The sequence below is a fragment of the Coturnix japonica genome, chromosome 3, assembly GCF_001577835.2.
Source record: "Coturnix japonica isolate 7356 chromosome 3, Coturnix japonica 2.1, whole genome shotgun sequence".
Taxonomy (NCBI): Eukaryota; Metazoa; Chordata; class Aves; order Galliformes; family Phasianidae; genus Coturnix; species Coturnix japonica.
Genome location: NC_029518.1, coordinates 31,269,990 through 31,292,352, shown reverse-complemented (window position 1 = coordinate 31,292,352; position 22,363 = coordinate 31,269,990). Strand labels below are relative to the sequence as shown.

General features: G+C 39.3%; 1 protein-coding gene across 1 annotated transcript in view; it reads right to left on the bottom strand.

Moving 5' to 3' along the window:
• Positions 1-22,352, bottom strand: part of ADSS2 (adenylosuccinate synthase 2) — a 28,535-nt gene extending 6,183 nt beyond the window's left edge. The window contains exons 1-11 of the mRNA XM_015857710.2: positions 21,974-22,352; positions 12,248-12,350; positions 11,027-11,095; positions 10,230-10,280; positions 7,915-7,981; positions 4,927-5,034; positions 4,625-4,706; positions 3,195-3,321; positions 2,061-2,215; positions 1,176-1,300; positions 473-570 (exon numbers count right to left, since the gene is read on the bottom strand). Of these exons, the coding sequence (XP_015713196.1) occupies positions 473-570; positions 1,176-1,300; positions 2,061-2,215; positions 3,195-3,321; positions 4,625-4,706; positions 4,927-5,034; positions 7,915-7,981; positions 10,230-10,280; positions 11,027-11,095; positions 12,248-12,350; positions 21,974-22,141 (1,153 nt within the window). The 5' untranslated portion in view covers positions 22,142-22,352. The remainder of the gene's footprint in view (positions 1-472; positions 571-1,175; positions 1,301-2,060; positions 2,216-3,194; positions 3,322-4,624; positions 4,707-4,926; positions 5,035-7,914; positions 7,982-10,229; positions 10,281-11,026; positions 11,096-12,247; positions 12,351-21,973) is intronic.
• Positions 22,353-22,363: the final 11 nt, after the last annotated feature.

Below are 22,363 nucleotides of genomic sequence, written 5' to 3'. Positions count from 1 at the left end.
ATGCAGGTGTGCCTGGTTACTCACTGGCTGCTTCGTGAGTTAAGGGGTACTGAATTGTTAAAAAATAACATGCACATAAAAAATAACATGTTAAAAAGCCTGGCTTTATCTGGCTTTTCAACTGGAACAGCAGCCTCATCTGTTTCATTGCACATCTAAATAGTCTTGTACTGCTGGAAGAGGAGATGAATAGCCTCAGATGTAGCCTGAAGGAAATGCGAGCTGATTCAAAGGAAAGGGCTAAAGCAAATAACATTTAAATTTCAGACATTTTAGATGGTATTTTGTGCCTTTCCAGTAGGCAAAGGACACTGCAGTACAGGTATGGTGCAGAGTGCATCTCAGAAGACCTTGAAGGCTTTGTACTGAAGTAACAAATTCCTGTCACAAATTTTACAAGTAAAAGTCCAATGCATTTAAGTATCAGGTTACTCTTGAACAACATCTGAAACTGTTTATCAAGTAGCCTTACCTGGAAAATGAGGTATGACTTCACCATCTAGTTTGTATGCAACACCAACTTTGATTTCTGGAAATACATCCAAGATATCCAATTTGGTAAGAGCCAATCTATAAAGGAACATTACTTAGTTTGAATGTGTTTTTAATTGCTGTCAACTTTCAACACATTTTAAAAACACAGGAGAAAACTGATTTCTGCACTTCGAGCATACTGCAATTTCTTATTTTTTCCATAGAAAAACAGCATCTATGACACTATTCCATTCACTTACCTGGTGACTTAAAACAAAAAAAACCCAAACAACAGCCTTTTCATGTGTACTTCAATCTAACACTAGAAGAAAAGCACAAAACTGAAATAACAAGCATTCTTTAGTGGGCTATAGCTTTAAGTGGTAAAATTTTAACTGGCCAGAGTGCTACCAAGATACTTTACGACCATTCATTTAACTTGGTTTCATAGCACAATGCCTGTTGCTGTATGCTCTTGTCATATACCAAATGTCCCTGTCCTCAATGTGAATAATAATGAAACACTGGCTCTGTAAATGCCAGGTTGTGTAATCAAAGCATGGTATTTTAAATGAAAAGCACAAGAGACAAGAAAAACAGGACAATATAAGTAAAGCATGTACTTAGATAGGTTTAGAGTAATCTGTAGCACATCACAATTTTTATGTCAAGTTGCCTGCAAAGCTGTCAAAACAACTTACGCAGTAAAGCCATTAATCATGTAGGCATATCGGAGTTGCACGAGGTCCAGCCAGCCACATCTTCTCTTTCTACCAGTGGTAACACCAAACTCTTTACCCCGCATTTGCAGCAATTCTCCAATTTCCTAGCAAAGAGTATTACTATTACATGAGTCTCTTTCATCTGTATCATATATTTTAACACCATCTTGTAACACTGTAAATTACTTTAAAACTTCTTTCCCCTATTTTTCCACAAAGTTGTCAACTGAGAATTGAAAACAGAAATACAGAATTCTTCTCTGTGTTCAAGAACAAGTCTCTTGAAAATTCTTCCTGCTCTAGCCTTCTATTCTACAGGAAAATCTAATAAGTTGTCAATCAGATTTGGCAGTCTCATAAGCACAGTTTAGAATGATAGAATCATATAATGTCTTAGATAGGAAGCGACCTTAAACACCATCTGGTTCCAACCCCCAGCCATGGCAGCTCAGGCTGCCCAGGGCCCCATCCAACCTGGCCTTAAGCAACCTGGAATGGGGCACCACAGCTTCTATGGACCACCATCTGAGCAAAGAAATTCTGGAGCCTCTGGGCTCCTTTGTTAATCATCTCATAAACTTCAGCTCATTGCCCAAACTGTTTCTGCTGAAAACAAACAGAACTACATTACAGTTTCTTAAAATCAAGAAGTAAGTGGCACTTACTTAACTTACTGGTTACAACAAACATAGGAACTCTAATCATTATGACACAGTGAGTAGGAACAAACAAATAAAAGAACTGGAAGAATGAGATATCTAAACACAGTCTTCTTTTTTAGAGGCAATACTGATTTAACGTAAGACAGACACAGTGAGTTATTTAACTCAGTAATAGCTAAAACCAAAGGAAAATAATGCTCACGTTATCTTGTTCTGTAGGAAAGGCACCGATTCCAACTCTAGTTGTATATGCTTTCACAACTCCATACACTTCCCCAACGTTCTGTGGTGGCATGCCCAGACCTGTGCAAACTCCACCAACTGTGCAGTTTGATGAAGTCACAAACGGATATGTGCCTATTAAAAAAGAACTGAATTTCAAAATCACATAAACACAGATTGGTAAATTGACAGTAGTTTATCCTCACCCAATGTTTAAAATACAGAAAATCAGACACGGTCATAGAGATGCGCAAGCATAAGGCTTCAGAAAAGTGGCAGGAGTCTTCAGCTCTGACAGATATGCACACTTGCAACATTTGGTTCAGTATTAAAACTTCTGTGTAACAAAGCAGAGAAAATAGCCTCATCCAGAACAATCAATCAAATTTGGTATCGTCAAGTCTTTTGACTCAGACTTGACTGTTGTCAACCTAAGCACCCAACCAACTGGAAACATCTGTCTGAGGAGAGAACAGAGATTCCTGTGTCAATCTGCTTCTCATAGAACAGGCAGGATTAAATCCAGATAACTGTCAATTTAATAGACATACCTGATGATTTTCAGACATAATCTGCATTTCCTGTGCTTATATGAAAACCATTTTTACCACAGTAACAATTCAGATTCTCAGCATCTTTCCTAGCATCATAGAACAGTAAAACATTTTTACATGGAGCTGAAAACACTGACTTTTGAAGAGTTGTACTGTAAGTATTTTACATATATGCTTTGTCTTTCTTTTATGGAGATTTCCATTTTCCTTCTTAGGGGTTCTCTCAAGATTCATAGAAGTGTGAGCTGTTTTGCATGAAATGCACATTACAAAGTACCAGTTACAATCTCTTTAAGAAAATAGTTTAATCACCCGATCCTTACCTTCACTTTGAGTGAGAAATGATTGAGAAGTGATCTTGGGAGATGCTTGAGTTCCTCAAAAGTATTCATGTAAAAACATTACTTTTTCCACCAATTTTTTTGCTAACCACAGAGAGTACTCTTCTTGTGGAATACAAAACACTTATTCCACAAAAACAGGTATGCACAGAAGAGTTTATACTGAATTATTTCACAACAAACGTATAGCTACCTGCATCTCAGAAAGATTATACCTACCAAAATCTATGTCCAGTAGTGCTGCATTTGCACCTTCAACTAAGATCTTCTTTGGTGGTCCATGTAAAGCCTCATACATAAAATAAACTCCATCCTTTACCATTGGTTTTACTTTTTCCATGTAGGCCTAAAAAATAAGAGTAGTGCATACTATAATTTCATTATAATAAAGACAATCAGAGTGAAAGTGCTTACATTTATACTCTTACTTCCTTTTGAAAAGGAGAAGGAAATGCAAAGATGTAAAATGAATGATAAAGAAATACACTATAATATGTGAAAAAGGGAAGGAAGAATATTATACTCAAGCTTTACATATGCAGAACATATGCAGTCTACTGAATTAAAAAAAAAAAAAAAGAAAATCCAATTTCTTTAAGAATATACTTAGAAATATTCAAGCTCGAGCATAACCAGCACACTGTATTCAATGCAAGTAATTTTCTTCAAGCTACAATTACATATTTTTCCACCCTACCAATGCATTTTAGGTATCCTGTAAACCTAATGTCTACTAGGTAAACTATAAACCATTATAACACGTACAAATGAAACTGATTTTTAGTCCTACATATTGATATAAGCACTTCATTTCAACAGATATAATTTAAAGTGAACACAGCTGAAGTTCTAAGAACTCCCACATACTCAATTCTATTGCTGGCAAACTGAATTTAGTGGTAACTAAAGATAGAATGATGATTTCTTCAGCCTGATTTTCCATAAGAATTAAGCATATGTAACTGTGCATGCCCTCCTCTGTTCCACAAATACCTTACTATTTTTAACTCATGTCAAACTCGGTTGATGTTCTCAAAGGGGTAGGAAAATATCTCAGAAAATTAAGCTCTTACAATGCTGAGCAAGGATAAGACCAAGAACATTGCTGAAATTGTACTATTAGACACAAGAGAATCAGCACAATTGAGAAATCTCACAAGTGTCTCAGGTGGGTGCAGGAGGAATCAAATCAGATTTTAGATTTTACCACAAGACTTGTTTGCTGATAATCAGGTTATCAACCTACAGACTAACAACAAGGGAAAAAGCCTTTCTTTTCTTTTTTTTTTTTTTAACTTAAGGCTTTACTACTTCAGTTCATAAAGTTCCAACAATAATTTTCTGCCTTCCCCAACTACAACCTTGATGCTTGTTTTTTCTAGCCAGTACATCTGACTAAGTGAAAGTCAAATAAAAATTCTCTCAAAATAGGACCTTTTCTTAAAGTTTACAGTAGTTCTCTTGAAACTATAAGAGGGTGTCAAAGGTGCTTTCAAGGATGCCAGCAGGTTTGTTAAATGTATAAATATCAATTTTCTACGATACATATCTTAAATCGTCACAGAAGTATGAGAGTCAGCACCTCAAGATTTATGTATCAGTAACTGCACACAGTGACTGCATCACTTAAAAGACAGAAAGAGGCTTACCTTGAGTTTTTTCAATTCACCATCAATATCTATCTCTAGGGTGGGATATATCGCTTTGTACTGATTGGCTAACACCTTGAATCTGGAAGACAAAAGTCATCGAGGTTTGTTTCATTTGTTTTCTCTTACCACCATAGACCCTATGATCTACTGATTGCATATCTACAATTATTTTGTTCAATTAAATCATTTTTTAGCACAATGGGTTATAAATAGACATCAACCTGCTGTAACTGTTAACACAAGGGCACACCCACAATCAAAAGTTATACTTGAAACTTGAATTAAAATACAAAAATTACCTCTCAGAAAATTCATCAAAATCAGATACAAGATCACACATTCTGAGTCCACTTCGAGCTGCTTTCGAAGAATACACTGGACCAATTCCTTTTTTCGTAGTTCCCAAACTTTAAAAAGATAATAATAGAAATTATGATTAATATAAAACTAAGCTGTTGTGGTTTTTTTCTTTAAAAAGAAAAAAAGAATTTTTTTTCTTTAAAGTTAATACACCCCCAGTTTAAAATGAAATGTGGTTTCTGAGAACCTTATTTAAACATTTAACAACACCAGATACTTCTAGTAGTTAACAGTTACTGAACATCACTCCCCATAAGCATGAAAACATTCACATTCTACATACTTCTGTTTTCAGACCAGTAGCTTTTTGTATTTCAATCAATTTTATTTACCTATTTTTACATAAATCCCAATCTTTCTACCCAAGGAAGCAAATACTGAAACAGAATCCTGAAATGCTATGAGCTAAACCAGACCATACTCCTTCCAATGTGCCAATTTTATGAAGAGCTAAAGAAAAACACAAACAGTATTGATTTCAAATCTCTGTGAGAAATACTTCATTTAATTCTGAAAGTCTCAGTTGGAGCCTGGAAAATAGATTATGTCAAACACCTAAGAGTGACATTGGTGCCCAAAATGCTGCACATAGAAATATGCTGTACATACATACAAAACATCTGAGAAACATATTGGTGATTCTGAACACTAAGTTACTGCTCTTACCCCTCCCTGACTACTCATTCTTAAGCTGCCCTGCTTAATATGAGCAACAGTCCCATATCCATTAAATGATAATCCTGAAAGACTGCAAATAAATCTTTGCCATGTACCATTATAAAGAATAAAGTCAATTCTGAACAAATAAATCTCATTTTTACTGTTTAATATTATATGCATCCTTTCAGCCGATACTGGAACAGCAAGAACATCAAATTCAAGTTTGATTCCTTTAAACTGCCTTGAAGGTCATAACATAATTCAAGAGGGACTCCATTTTAAGTAGAAGGTACAAGCTAATCCCAAAGTCACGTCTAAACTCTTTATTAAAAGCTAGCAACTGATATGCAAGTAAACTGAAATACAGTCACAATCAGTACTTAATTCATTTTATCTAGACCATTACAAGCTTGAGGTAGATTCAAAAGAATAACCTTGGAAAAAGTAAGCCAACAAATGCTCTGATTAGATTGATCTCGTGGTGTGATATGTTTGTCTGCAGTCCAATATGAAAGACATTCCAATCAACTTTGCCTAACATAGCATTGTTTAAATGCACCAGGAGATTGTGGCTTGAAATAATTGGCTCTAGCCTCCACCTCAATTCATACACCTCACAGATAATTTTTAAAGAGGAGTTGGTTTCTATTTATTAAGACAGATCAATTCATAAAATAGTTAAGCTTTTAGAAGACATTATTTATTGACATTACAAAACTGTATAAGTGTAATATCCTTCTCTATTAGATTACCATTTCTACAACCTTTCTGCAAGAGAAACTTTAGGAACTACATCTGAACAGATAGAAATATTCAGATAAAACAAACTATTTATAGTACTCAACTCTGAAGTGTTAGACACAAAATAAGTTTAATACAAAATATGCTATGCAGTCAAATCTACAGTTAAACATGTTAGCAAGCTCCTCCAGATTTCTTCCTCCCACAGGCAGAAGTTTTCCAGTGATCTGCTTCTGAGATCCTGTGCTTAGCCAATCTGTAAAATACTTCCCCCACTACAGCCATTGAGCGTTAATATTTTGGAGGAAGTAGATAGCTTAATGCTTTTAATCCATCAGAAGATTTAATAAGTTTGAGAACTTTATGATCGCTGCAGAACTTCAAGAACACTATAAAGCTAATAGGAAGAACAGACACAGCACTTTTAACAGTGACTTAAACTTCTTAGCTTTAAATGTAACTTTTTTAGAGGCCAAAGCTCTTTAAAATGAATGAATTCATGAAGGTGTACCTTACTTTACTGTGCTTTCCCTTACAATCTTTAATATTGACTAATGAAATATCTCCATCTCACAAGTAGCTCAGTGACTCTTGGTATTTTTAAATCACAGATATTACCATACAGCAGTTTGAGCTCACACTCCACAGTCACTCCTCTAGAACAGCTGATATGAAAATACAGACATATATATATATATATACACATACTCCATTTGCCTTTTAATTCCTAAGAGAACAGGTAACAAGTCAGCTGGTACTGCACAGTCAAGTGTGAAAATGACCCAATCTAAAGAACAATTGATGAGTTAATATGCAGTAGCAACCTGTGTGAAGCAAGATGTGCCCAAATCCAACACTCTGAAAGGTTAATGTCATGGATGATAATGCTTTACAGGTCTTAGTAAGGAAGACTAAATTGTTTTTCATCCATGTAGACAGATTAAATTTATTGGTACCTTGGAAATTCTGCTTTACTTGCCAGCTGTAGACTCTTCACAATTCTGCCAGCTCTTTCCATATTCCCAAGAACTAGTGAGCTACTTAGAAATCATATAAGAAACATTGCATCTAGTTTCCAAAACGTTCAAAACCCTTGGGAAGTCAGTAGCAACATGAACTAGGCAATATGAACATGCAATTCTAAAAATGAAGCGTCATTAGAAACTAAATTAGTCCTATCAGACTTTTCAGTTACTTGGAGACAATAAAGTGGTACTTTTAAGCGTATATTTGTAGCAACATATTTCCTGTAATCAATGAAAATGCTAAGGACCAGGAACCCTTTTTCTATGAGGCAAACTGGGAACCAGGAACTTTTCCACAAAGCAAAATATCTAGATAAAACCCTCACATTAGGAATGTACATTAGGATGTTGGTAGCCTCTGCAGGACGAAAGAAAGAACAATTCCAGAACATTCCACATTAAAGACTTACAAGGAAAATGTTAAATTCAATGACAATCAGAAATGAAAATCCAATACATCAATTCATATGTTTGTACTAAACCAACCATAAAAGTACCTACTTCTTTCCTGCTTGTTCTTGCCTTTGTTGTTCTTGGATGCCATCAGCAGCTTGGTGGAAATCAAATACTAAGAAAATAAAAATAACTTCCATAAGCATAAATTTTGCATTAAACAAACAACCATTATCAGTAATGCTCTGATCAAACCAATTTTAGTCGTGTTCATCAATATAGAAAAACATATATACACACACAAATGAGAGGGAAATAAAATGACCAGAGTTTTTTCCTCTGCTTTTACAAGCTACTTGCCCTCCCCACCCGCACCTCATCTCAGAGTTCTGCAGTTATTCAGAGGCTCTATGTTTATTTAGCAAAATATTTGCAAGCTGCACACACACATCTACCATAAAAAAGCTAAGTCATTTCAAGCTTCAAGTGGCCCAAAAGAACAAGTGGACAGGAAAGAAAACATGAACGTAAAAGAAATCCAGGAAAACAGGTCATGCAAAGATGCCATCCTGCTGAAATTCATGATGGGAACATTAAGTGCACATACTCATTCATTCTAAAGATTTTTTATATCACTTTAATTTTAGCAAGGCTGTACAAATTCAAAAATATTTGGAAATAATAATAATAATAATTTGGTAACGCTCCCAAAAACACCAGTCATGAAATCCAGTGCAGCCATTCCTGAAAGATAACAGAAGTCATCTTCACCAGCCCCGATTTTTAAGTATTACATATTATTAACTACATGCAAGGATTATGCAAAATACTCCTTCCATCAATTCTCTGTCCACCATAAAAGTAAAAAATAAACATGACAAGATTCGTGACAAATTCGAACAGCGATAAACTCTGTTCCAGTTTAACTGATACCAGTACTATATCCTAAAAATTAAATAATTAATTTACTTCTTTATTGTTATATTAATATTTATTAACATTATATTAATTTACTTTACACAGGTAGGATAGAAATTTTGCAAGGACCTTGCTCATTCAGTAAGAGCTTCAGCTTCCCTAGAACAGAAGTGATTTTCCTTGCTTTCCTTACCAAATTTACTTCCATGTTTATTTTCATGCATTCCCATAATTTAAAGGATTAGATAACCAGCCTGAGCCTATTTTAAGTCAATCTTTTGTTACAGACTATTTTCACAGACTATAATTGCTCTCAGACTGCCAACATCCATTTCAGAGACGACACTATAATACAAACAGATCTCCAGACCTCCCTTCAAAATTTTCATAAACAGAAGCATTCTGCAAGTCCATTAAGATAAAAGGCTGGATGAACAATCATAACTAGTCCTTTTTGCTCAGGACCTGTTTACCCATGAAAATTTCACGGTACTGCCACTGTAACATAATCACCACAGAACAGTTCCTCTAACAACCTCACCACCACCAAAGAATTCATATACAGTGGTTCCACTATCAAAATGAATTTCAGAAATTTAGGAACTGTAACTTAACTATCCCAAGTGAAGAGTAATTACTTCAAAATAAAAGGGTATTTATTCTGAAATAACACGTTCACTCACTGAGCAATTTCTGTTTTCCAGAGAAGTTTAAAAAAAAGAAAAAATCCTTTTTCTTCCTCATGTCACGTGCTTTTGTCTGATAAAGAATCTTCAGAAGATAACTACCACAGCATCAATAACTCTTATTTCCTAATACATGCAGTTATACAGCTATTATCTCACAAAAACTATTTTACAGCAGGAATTTATGAAGTGAAGACAGTCTAGGAGAGATATAGGAAAACCTTCTAGCACTGAAGTGCTGTCTTGGTGGTTTGGAGGCTTTTTTTCCAGGCTATAAACTGAAGAGTCTTCTGGAACAAACTGGAATTAAAGCTTGATTCATGAGCTCCCTGAGAGAAGAAATGCCATTGTCTTGACGCCTACAGAATCCTTCCCAAAAAGTCCCTTTTCCATAGTAGATAGATGGTATTTTAGTTGGTAGGGAGCTCATTAGTTTGCAAGTCACAGCTAGTCACACGGTTTCCAAAAAGAAGTTGATATATTTCATGAAAGGAAAGTAAAACTATTTTACGTGGAAGGAGGAAATGAGTCCTTCAATGAATGAACTTCTGAAGCACTTTTTGACTGCTTCCCATATCTCATCTTCAGCTTCAAAAGTGAGCCCCCTTTCCAGACTATGATTACAAAGCAAGGTAGAAGAGTCACTGGGTGCCCACATCACAAACAAGATTTTCATTATGGTCTTCGATAAAACAAAGCAGCTATGATGTCAAGCATACAGGGACAGAACCCAAAGAAACTTCGCTAAAAACAGTCACTCTCTTCACTGCCACAAAAAGTTCAGAGAAAAAGGTAAAAACTAAAAATCTGGCAACTTACCGATATGAGCCCTGTCAGAAATTACTAGTCTTTTTTCCCAGCCTTCTAGCCCTTAAAAGACAAAGTAAAAGAGTTCAAATTATGCTTTGAATATCATTTTTCTCTTTTAACGTGTAAAGGAAGAATACTTTTAGTCTTCAGTGAATCTATTAACGAGCAATCACATATCAGAGAAAAAAAAGTGTAGATTTCAATAATTAAAACTTAACGTCAGTCTATAAAGCAGAGACAAATCAGGCTTGTTCTGATAAAGAGGATTCCTGATAATCTACTAGCTCTTCAATTTCAGCAATCAATTAGTAGTTTTACACTTATGAATAATTCAGTTGATTTACCTCATTTCTAGCAGAAAGCTACCAAACATGGCCACAGACATGAGAGCAAGAAGCCAAAAAGTGAACTCTGAATCAAGAGAATTACTGTCATGCTTAGTTCCATTAACATGTATCATCACAGTATTATGCTAAGATTACAAGAGGTAAAGTGCATCTTAATAGTGAAAATAACAAGTTGTTTTACTTATTAAATTCAGTGCTTAAAGCAACAAAAATTGTCTGCAGATAGTTCATATTTAGATCATGCTCTGTTCCCAAGTTGTACAGAGATTCCTTTTGGCTGCCTACACTTCCCATCAGGGCCCTGGGTCTTTTAGCAAGACTTCTGTCAGAATGAAGCCAGTAAACGGATTTCTGGAAAACACACGCAAACTCTACAGAGGCATCCTCTGCCTAAATCTCCAAAGACAGTAAGAGGTAGCCATAAGTTTTTTTATGTGTAGTAGCTTAAGATCATCTCACCTTTTCCTTTCTTTAAGTTTTTTTCAGTTTCTTCAAAGAGTCCTGGCAAATGAATTACAACACCATTTCCTGAAAAAAAATCACACAAAGTTTAATGAATCATGTTGCAATAACATTTCAACCAATTCAAAGACACTTCATGTTCTGTACGCAGCGTATTTTATTTTTTAAACTTTCAATACATTAATTTCTCAAATGAGAATTGTAATCTGTAAAAGACTGATTTATACCCAATGTGTGCCTTACTAAGAAGCTCAAACTTTCAATTTAGATCAGAACTAGCAGTAACAACACTATGGAGCCATTCAGAACACAATTTCCTCTTCCTCATTTCTAAAATTAACTTCCTTCTTTATGCTTAATTTCAATCACACAATAGTTTTAAAGGTATTGCACATTCCTAACATCATTACAAACATTAGCACTCCCTCAGGCACTCTTCACCTGTAAAGACACAGAATATTCCATGTAGAGAGTTTGGGTTATTAACAAACTAGAGAAAATAACATTTAAAAGTTCCACCAGAAGCAAACTTGCTTTCCTACTGGAAACAGAATTGCCACACTGTTACATTGCTCAGAAACAAACTACGCAATTAACCAGTATTGCCAAGAGCTTTAAGAAGCACTTCCATATACCAGAACTGAACCATCTGTGTATTAGTAATGTATTAGTATGAAGCAACAGAGGACAGCCTAAACCTCCTTCTGCAAAGCAAACAAACCATAGGGTCCTGACATCACTTAGTACTGTCACTGGCCCAAATCTTGAAGGGACCTTTTGACAACATCTACACAGTATATGAATCTTCTCAGATTCAACATTCCTTTTGCGATGCATTGGAAAGGGAAGAAACATCTATGTGGCTAATGGTACTGGTAGTCATTTACAGAGGCTGAAGAATAAAATAGGAGAGGAATTGTGAGGGGAAAATAAAGTCATTGATAGGAAGAAAAAAAGAGGGAAAGAAAACTGAAGTGCTTGGCAGTTAGCAGTTTGCATTCATGGAACAATAACAACAAAAATGACCTACTGAAGACAATAAAAGAAACATCCACAGTCCAAAGTTCTGTTTTTACAAGCAAAGCTCAAGCCTGCAGGACTCTGAGAGAACAGAAAGTCCCGTTTCTGTCTGACCTTGAGTATATTTTGTTATTTTATTATGTCAAAAGTTTGAAACTACATTATTGTCTGGTTTTGCTTCAGAGATATCCTACTCACCAATGAATGCAGTGACTTTTGGGTTGATAATCCCGCTTGGCAGAAGATGGAAGTCATATTCCACAGAGTCCACAACAACTGTGTGTCCTGCATTATTGCCACCCTGAGATGGCGAGGGGAAGAAGTAAAAAGAAATATTAATAGTTCTTCATACAGGAGACAAACAAAAACAGTACACGTATGGAACAAACTAATTCCATCTTCAACTTTGCAGCTTTCATTTCTGCTACTGATAAAATACCTATTATAGACCTCCTTCTCCTAGTAAATCTGCTGAACTTGATTTGTCAAGCTTGACAAATTCCACGTGTATTATCAGTCAGATTTTGGATGGTATTTATCAAAAGTAAAAATGCTTTCTGGAATATGCAGGCACTTCTAAAAGCCATCAACAGTTTCACTATGTTCCTATTAGACTTACGAAGAATAAACATTAATAGTCAAACTGCAACCTTAGCGAAGAAAAAAATACCAGTTAAAAATGAGTAGATAAAGCCCTAACGTAATTAGGGAGGATAAGGTCAGCTGTTTGACAACATACATGTTTGTTTTGAATTCGTGGTTCAGCCTTTTCCATGTTTTTCCACAATAACAAGACAAGTTCATTCCACGCCTCCTCAGCCAGTACAAGGCATTAGTAGCCAAAGCCTGCTGTTAAGAAGTGACCCTAGAGACAACCAAGACAACTAAGGTTATGTTCCAGAGACCACTTGCACCAACTAATACTCAGCATTTCTACCTTTTCTCACAACCGTGAGGTACAAGAGCATTAAGAGATTTGTTAAACTGTGAAATACATCCAAAATACAAAAAGGGCCCTGTGTCTAAGTCTTATGAAACTAAAAAGATTACAAAACATCCCCAGTTTTCATTTGCTATAGTTCTGAAAATAAGCTTACGTTCTCTTGTGACCCAGTCATTTGTGCAAGACAAGGAACTGCACAAATGGGTCTGTTTGTCTTAACTGCAAGAAAAGCATTTAAAGCATCTTGTATCAGAAATCCACCTGAAGCACAATGCAGGAGACAATGGAAAGACTTAGCAATCCAATCCTTCTTCCAGTGCAAGACAAGTTTGTCCTGTGCTGGAAAGGCAATACATGAAACAAAGAGAAAGGAGGAAAAAAGATTATAAGAAATATTAAACCATGGAATTATAAAAGTGAAGTTTTTCACCATAGTGTACAGAAGAACTTCTAATCAACAGACTCCAAACCTACTCGCTACCTCTAAAACACAATATGCAATGCCATAATACCCGGCATTAAGAGTAAGGAATATTCTTAGATATTCAAACCACTCTGCCACAGGTAAATGCCTCATCTCAGCTTACAGCACTCTGACACCCTTTGGAAACAATGGGAAGACTTAAAGATCTTCACCCAACAAGAACACCTGAATTTAAGGAGAGTTGTAATATTATTCCAGAGTTTTTCCATGCAGTACCTCAAACAAGTCGTAGATTTCTAGATACAGACAGTTTTTACTGCAAGCAACTTAACCAGAGAAGTCCAAATTTCCCATTGACAACATATGAAACATACGCAAAAATAAAGTCATTCATTAAAGAATTAAAGTTCAAGAATAACTTCCCTCCCACCCTCTCAACAGTAGAGATTAAGAAAGGTTTCCAGTTCTACCACCTCCACAGTTGTATCTTTGATTTAAAAGGATGTTGAACAGCTATATTAGCAAGTAGGTGACTTATAACTGTTCTCTAAATGTAATGCTGGTAACTCCTCAGCTACTGCAGGTTACTCAAAAGCTGGGCTGTATTTGATGAACTATTAAGTTACACACAAGTTATACAAGCAATTGTAGTAATAAAAAACCATGACTTTCTTACTCAGTGTTAGTGAATCTAAGCAAAGCAGGTGAAGAAAGAACAGTTAGATACAAAAGAGTATCTACAGTAAACTGAATCTGCTGAAAGTGGTAGTTACCTACTTCCTCAGATGCCTTCAATTTATTCCCATTAGATCCATTGCTAATAGCAATATAGACAAATTGAACCTGGGGACTGACACACTTTAAATGCAAATTCAATAAATAGGTCTAAGTACAATACAGAATACTGAGCTAGCAGCAATTTGCCAATAGGGAGAGGAAAGATGAAAACCTACTTTGACTGGGAATTTAATGTTTTGCTTCTCAAGTTACTTAGAAACAACAGTTTTTTCCTAAAATCCAAATGTTTAAGAGAAGAAAAAAATTGACCTTTGTATATCATGCTTAACAATAAATTCTTAGTCTCTTAAAAGATTGCCAAGCTCATGGCGTCCTTCAGATGTGCTAACAAAGTTCAGCAGCCAGTCTGCTTGAGGAAGGTGTGCAGCATAAGAACAGAGCTGCTGTTTGTTGGTGGTGTCAGGATTTTTCCCTTCCACTGCTGAATGACGTCAAGATACACAAAGGCGTGTTGTTTCCATGCTTATTTGAAAATACCTCATGGCTGACAGAATAAAACTGGCATTTTACCCTTTGAGCCTTGAAGTGCAGGCACAGCACAGCTCACACTTTCTCCAGAAGCAAACCAGCCACCCAAATTATATAAGCTTGCACATTTCTGCTATTAGCAGCTGTGCTCCAAGGGATTTTGCTTACAATTAAAAAAAGAAAAAAAAAAAAAAAATCTCAGCACTGAGTGTGATGAATCACCACTTGAATGCACTCTCAGTTCTCAAGGTTTCTTAATGCTTATTTGCAGATTATACTCAAATTTTAATCTCAGAGTTCAGTTGTTTGTGTTAGAAGAACGCCTACAGCATGGAAAGATTTTATTCCAAATGAGCTACTGATACCGATTGCGTGGTAGAACAATTGATAGGTAGGAGTGTCCGGTCAGTTCACATCCTGCCTTCAGCAGCAGTCCATCAAACTGTTTAATTTCTTAACTTTCAAACCGTATTCTAGGAGAGCACAACAACAGCAGCGTTCAATTAAGCCAGTCTTCAAAGTGTTGACTTACAGGTAATCGCTAACCTAACGCAGAAGTGCAAGTGCAGAGTGTGGAACTTAACTACTGCGTTGTAACATACAAAGAGAATGATTCATGTCATATACCTGAAGTGGATTACCAATGAAATGTACTCATGCTGTATACTTAGATATTGTACAACACAGCTTTGATAAAAATCCCATCTACAAAAACCCAAATTCAGAGTTTTAGCAGCAGGATTCTTGTTGAGTTCTTGAGTTTAGTGGGTTAAGGGTGTTGGACTGTTTCTTTTTCTCCCCCATTGGCGGTATTTGTTTCTTTTTGCCCTTCATCCAGAGACTGACAATAACACCAGCATCTTCGTAACTGTTGCCTCTGGGCTTAAGTCAGTGTAGAAACTGAGGAAGTCACTTCTGGCTTCAGTCCTTTCTGTCTGTATTGCTCCCTCACCACAGTGATCCAAAAGGGATCAGTTGGGTCATTCAAGCCAACACTCCTTTGATTCAATTATTTAAACATCAATTGAGAACCCCTGTGTTTAACTAACAGTGAAAATAAATTCCATTGCTTATGCTCAAATAACCTTCAAAGTTTCATGAAGCTTTGGCCAAAGAGAAAGGAAAAACACAGAGGTCATCTCTTGAGAAACATGCAACAGACTCAAGACTTTATGTCGGTACTGCAATGCAATATTTAATCCCCAAACCACATAGAAGTGACATTCTGTAAGACAGCAAAGATGCAAACACCTGGCACAGGAGATAAGCAAGGAACTCCTTTTAAGAAAGAAAGAAAAAAGGAACAAACATGTTAGTAATTTTTAAGTAAACTAAACTCACAGAAGACCAAAAAACAGATCAGCACTGACAGTATATGTAGGACTAGAAGAAAGCCTTCGAGGTCTGCAAGACCCCTGCTGCACACAATCAAACCAACAGAACCTTTCTATGTAGCTGTGTGCCCTTTCTGTGCTCTCATGGCTTCTGAGTGTATTACAGCTATATGTAAGAACACCATGCTGCAGAGCTTAATTTTTGCTTATTTAAACACTGAGATAACAGTCCAGGTTAGTCTATTAGGTAAGGATACTTCAAAGACAGTTATTTTTTCATAACTGTGTGTCTCTATGAAAGCACAGCACTGCCTATTTTTAACATACTCTGAGGTTTGGTTTTCAGAAGTCAGCAATCTCCACACAACTGTGTTTAGAGGAAGGTAAATGAAAAGTTAAAAGCATTCACTTCCCACTTGTCCTTTTCTCCCTACACTGTTCCTTCTACCCACATCTTTTAAACTGTATTTGGAAAGTCTCTCTTCTCTCATAATGTGTTCTATGGTGCCAACAGAATCAGCCCTCTCAGCAAGGCAGCCTTGCCAAATTATAAACAATATTAAGTTGTGTCTCAAATAGGATTTCCTCAACTTTCCAGCTGCCACGAGCCTGGACTCAGTATTACAAAGCTGTCTCTCCTTGATTTTTCACTTTTCTTTGTGGTCAATCCTTAGTACTGCTGTTACCTCTTAGGGTTGAAACACCTGTTTGAAATATTCCTTTCAGAGCAGTAAGCTGCTCAGACAGATTTTAAGGGGAAAAAAAAAGAAGTGCTTTTTTCCCCTCTAACCTGCTGAAGAAGATTAAGTAGCGTAAAAATCCTTCTCAGTTTAAGTACCACACCCAAGAATCTGCACCCATATACTCAATATAGATAGGCCAGTCAGCACTACACGCAGAACTATGGTAAAGTACACCTATCCTGACAATCGTGAACAGCATCAGTTACACATGTGCTGAGGGGGCTTAAGATAGCAAAGGCAGTCGCGTGTATTGTACATCTGGGTGCCACTTGATAAACTTGCTTAGGAAACTCCCTTCTTGCAATAGTTTCAAGTGCCTGAAGGACTTTAAGGACTTTAAACCCTGACACCTTGACAACACCAGCACCCTCCACACTGCCCAGCCTACAGTACCACAGCTTCACCCAACAGCTGAAGCAAACAAGAGGATTTATTAGAAAAGCAGACTGAAATTACTATTAAAAGCATATTGTGAGGGCTCCAATACTGATATAAAAATTGTTTAAAGCAGCTCTGAAATATCAAAATACACACTAAGGAGGACCCCAAAGCCTGTAACAGTCACTGCCTTTCCTTGTAACACAGTAATGCCAAGCAGTCTACCTTAAAACTGGATGCCTCCAGGTAGAGCAAAGGCTTTCAAACTAACTCTTCTAGAACAGAAATTAGTTGCATAGTTTAAAAAGATGTTATCTTATGCCTGTATTAAGAAAGGAATCATGTACTTCCTCGAGCTCTCCCTGTTGGAGTTGTGTGGGTGCGCATGCATTAATCTTCAACTCAAAGCAGCCATGGTTGTTTCTGAACTAGTAACACAAGTGACTGCCAAGCTGGGCAAGAAGCAAGTCAGTGTTGCTTTGGCATCACATGGTTGTAAACACTTCCATTTAGCTCTTAAATGAAAAGCCGTGAATGCATCAAAAAAGTGAGCTCTCATTACTACTTACACAGTAAGTAAGTACTAGGGGTACATACACCCCTTCCTTCATATCACGTGCAGCTTCTTGGCATTCCAGAAACACCTTTAACAAGGTGACCAGTGTATCTGATCCTCAACTTCCATTCCATACCCCAACACAGCTTTGCAACTACTGGACAAATGGCTTCTCATTTCAAACCATATTGTCAAAATGTGCTTTGAACCAATCATCCCTCCTTTGAGAAAAAACAAAATAACACCAAAGCATGGATAATAAATTCACTGTTCCACATCTATATTCACGATTAATCTCTTGCTCCTTTATCTCCCTCACTGTAGCCATCAAACTTGACTATATAACCTATCCTAGGATTTCAGTATAAACAACGTTCAGCACCCTTCTTTGCCTACTTAATAAAACAAAACATTAACTTCATGGAAGTCATAGCCCTATTTTCTTATGCTCATCTCAAAGAAATGCCATACAAGTAGGAAACTGGCCTCATAATGCAAACCTTCATTTGAGTCAAGAAAAAAGACTAATTTGTCCCTAAGAGATACGAGATCGGGTGAGGGAGGCCAATAAGGCGGAAGAAAAATGCTGAAAGCACAGAATGGTCCAGTGCTACATTCCTTCAGTGCACAGAACCCGCTGTTGTTTTCTCTGTTCTACAGCAATGGAATGGATATGGATAACAAAGAGTGATTTGGGGAATATTTACAGACAGCTTCTTCTAAATGGAGAAGGCAGCACAGGAAAAAAACATACTTGAAATGAACTGCATCTTCATCAGCCACGTGAAAATAGTGAGATTCTGTAAGAACAGTCTAAAAGAACAGTAGGAAACCTGCACGTCAAGGTGTAACTTGTTCTCTTGTGCTGTTAAGATCTCCTCTGAACAAGAATACGAGGTTCCAGCTGCTCTTCTGTTTGAAATAATGCCTTGTTGCTGGATTGTTTACAACAAGGAGCAATCACCTATCCACACTGCTCTGAAGTCAGTCTGAACTCATTTGACTAACCTACCTCCCCAGCAGCACGTTACCAGCATGCTGATGACCTCTATGCAGCCCACAGGTGCACACAGCACTTCAATAAAGGGAGAGCTCCAGCATGCCATAACCTACAGGGTGCCTGATCTGATGGCAAACTGCTGTAGCTCTCCATCCTTCCACTCCCACCTCTGCCAAGCTGACATCAGCTGAGAAGATATGGTAAGAAGCTGCAATTCAGTTCTGATGCCACAGGAAAATAAGGTTCTCCAGCATAGCGAGCACGCCTTAAGTATGGAAGACTTCAAAATCTTCTTCATCTCCAAGTTATTACTCTAAATAAATCAGCTACCTGTAGAGCTAAGACCATGACCAGCAAATGTGTTGAAGAAATGAACCAATGAGAATCACGAAGCAAAGACAGCATGATGGGTTTTGTGGTTGTCGGTTGTTTTTTTTTTGCTGTGTTGCATACAGGAGTACACTGGAGGGAGGTAATATAAGAGATGCATAATGTCTTTTTTCTACTCTTTGTTTTGAGAAGATGATTGCTTCAAATCATTTGCTTGTATTATTTTGCCATTCCCATATCCATTAAGGAATGAAATTATAGTAATCAAATTCCCTAATTTGGTTGCATTTTGCAGTGTAGGAAGTCCCTTCATCAGAACAATAAATGTTCTCCTTTTAACTTTCCATTACCCACGGAACTGGCAAAAACACAACACACAAGTTTAAACATTGCCAGCTCTGAGGGCAGCGAGGCTGACTGCTTACTAAGAGGAAACTGTGACAATAAAAAAACACAAAAGCGCGGCTTTGCTGGCAACTGCTCCAGATTCCAAACCAATTCTTGTTCTGTTTTACTGTCTAGAATACAGTTCAAATGACAGCAGGTAAACAGGCTTCGGTCTGTAAAGCTACATCTGATGCTCAGAGGCTTAAGTGCAGAAGTCTCACAGATAAGTTTGCTTTAATGAAAGGATCATTTTACTGGGTATCCATTACTCAAACTTAACAGCAGAAGAACCAGTACATAGTATGTCTGTACTGCAGACGTGTTAGCATTAAATGCATCTGAGCCCTCTGTCCTGGCAGTGCCATCATTATACAACCACAGCTGACAGAGCAGCTGCATTAACACTACATACCTGCAGCCCCTGGGCACGTCTTGGTTTTAGCCTTGTTTGTTAAAGTCCGGTGTTTCTGAAACCACATCACTAATTTGGATAACAAGAAAACTTCACATCATTTGAACAACCTCCAAACCCAAGGTGAGATTGGGAAGAAGCACAGCCACAGCACTAGATGTCCCAGCTGTACGTGGGCAGGCACCCCGTTCCAGGTGCCTCAGCTTGCATCAGCCGGGCAGCCAGCTACAGAAGTAATGGGGACACAAGGAGGTACGGCAAATGTAACTCCATGCACTGCCTCTCCAGGCGTTGTAAAAGTCAGTGATAACTGGCTGTGTTGCAGGGCAGGACCATTTTTATGGCATGCAACTGCACAAAACCAAGCACAGCGGTAGCATGAAGCCAGGAGAGAGTTCCCAGACTTTCAGTTCTAATATAATACAGTTTTCTAAGACACCTAAGATCAGCTAAACCTACTGAGTCTGCCGGTCAAGTAACTGTACTAGCACACTTTCATAGGAACACAATGGAAATACTTGATCTCAGCCATAGGTGTTCTAGCAACCATGCAGCTGAGCAGAGTCCAACAGGAAGACAGGACCTACAAGTACAGACGGTAGGAAGCTGCCATTAACCAGGAGCAGATTGAGGTACAGCCTGTCCTCACTGGCTGTACTGCTATGAGACACGCAAGAGTCACCTTCATACTCTTGTTCAGCAGCAGTAACAAAACCATCAGGGTTATTCCTGCACAACACAGAGTGAGGTGACACACAGGTCATCACTGCTGGAAGAGAATGGCCCTATCTCCCCCCTCATTCTGGGACACCCCTCTCTGTGCTTACCTCATTCCAGGCTCCTCATTAAACTCCCCTAAGCCAAGTCAAGTCAGTTTTGCTCACTAAAACAGCAGAAAGCAAAACCACCACCACCAACAAAAAAAACTTCCCTGCCATCTTGATGACTTAAACCAAGTCATGGGAGGAGGCCCTGACAGCATGAGGCCCTCAACAGGAAACGGAAGAAAGGAGGGGAAAGAAACCCTCCTTCCCTCAGCAGCAGCCACAAACAGTTAGCGAGGGCTGAAACAGCCACCGTGATCGCAGCACATTTTTCCCCTTTCCTCACCTTTGCTCAGCTGACTGGAAGAAAGCGGCACATCCATGAAGCCCGGCCACCTCCCGTGCCTCTCACCTGGCACCTCCAGCCCCATGAGCAGGGCTGCACAACAAAAACCACTCCCGTGCTCCGTGCCCCGCAGCGCATTTTGGTTTGTGTAAACAAGGTCCATGAGAAAAGCCATTCATTTGCAAAAACAGTTGTATTTCTCGACTTCCAAATCTGTCTTCAAGTTGCAAAGTTTTGTTGCTTTTCTTTATTTCTCTGCTTTGGAACTGCCGCAGCCTTGAAGCCCAGCTTCATGCACGGCTCTCCTTGGATCATACAGTGCCTCAGTGTTTACACTGTTAAGAGAAAGGCGCTCTTTTCCGAAACGCATTTATCAAACATGGATTTAGTGCGTGCACCCAAAGGCGACGGGCAGATAACAGCAGCGAGGTGCAGCCCACACGTGCCACGGGCGTTTTGTGCAGCTCTACCTCTAACTTCGGGCTCCAGCTCACGTTATGGTGCTTCACAGAACCGCTACGAGAAATATTAACGAAAAAAGAAAAAAAACTCCCCTCGGATCTCCGTTTGTTTTGATGCGGGCACTGAGGAGCGCCCTGCCCGCAGGCTGCACACACTTTGGAACCCTTCTGCCAACGGGGCCTCCACGCAGCGACCCGGGGGGAAATCCCGAGGCAGACACAGGGGTTCCGCGCCTCCCCGCCGCCTCAGGGCCGCGACTCGATGCTGCGGGCGGGAGCGTTTCCCCTTCCCCGGCGCCTGGCAGACAAAGAGCGGAACGCGGCGGCGGGAAGCAGGGCGCCGACCTGGGGTACGTTCCCGCTCCCGGCCGCGGGCGGACTAAGAGCCGCCTTCCCCGCGGCATGCGGGGACAAAGGAGGGTTCGGAGCCGCTCGGAGCCGCTCAGAGCCGCGAGGCCCGGCCGCCGCGCTCGGCCCCCGGCACACGGCGGCCCCGCGCCGGGCGGAGAAAGGGGAAGGGGCGCGGGCGGCCTCAAGGTGACACCCGGTAACGCCGGCCGGCCTCCCGCTTCCCGCTCACCTGGCACCTGCAGACGATGTCGGCGTCCTGCGCGAGCAGATCCACCACTTTGCCCTTGCCCTCGTCGCCCCACTGGGCGCCCAGCACGACGGTCACCTTGTTGCCGGGGAGGCGGGCCGCGCACCCGCCGTTGGGGATGGCGGGCGCCGGGGCGCCATGCTCCGCCATGGCTCGCGCTGCCCGCTCCGGCGCCGCTCCAGGCACATGCGGCAGCGCGCGGCGGCCCCGCTGCCCCCGCCTCCTCCCGGCCGGGCGGGGATGCCGCACGCAGGTGCCGCTGGTGCCGCCTACCGGCACCGCCCGCCCCGCCGAGCCGCCCCCGGCCCGCCCCGCTGCCCCGCGGGAACACGCCGCCGCTCCGGGCGCCTCGCTCGCCCTTACGCCGATCTC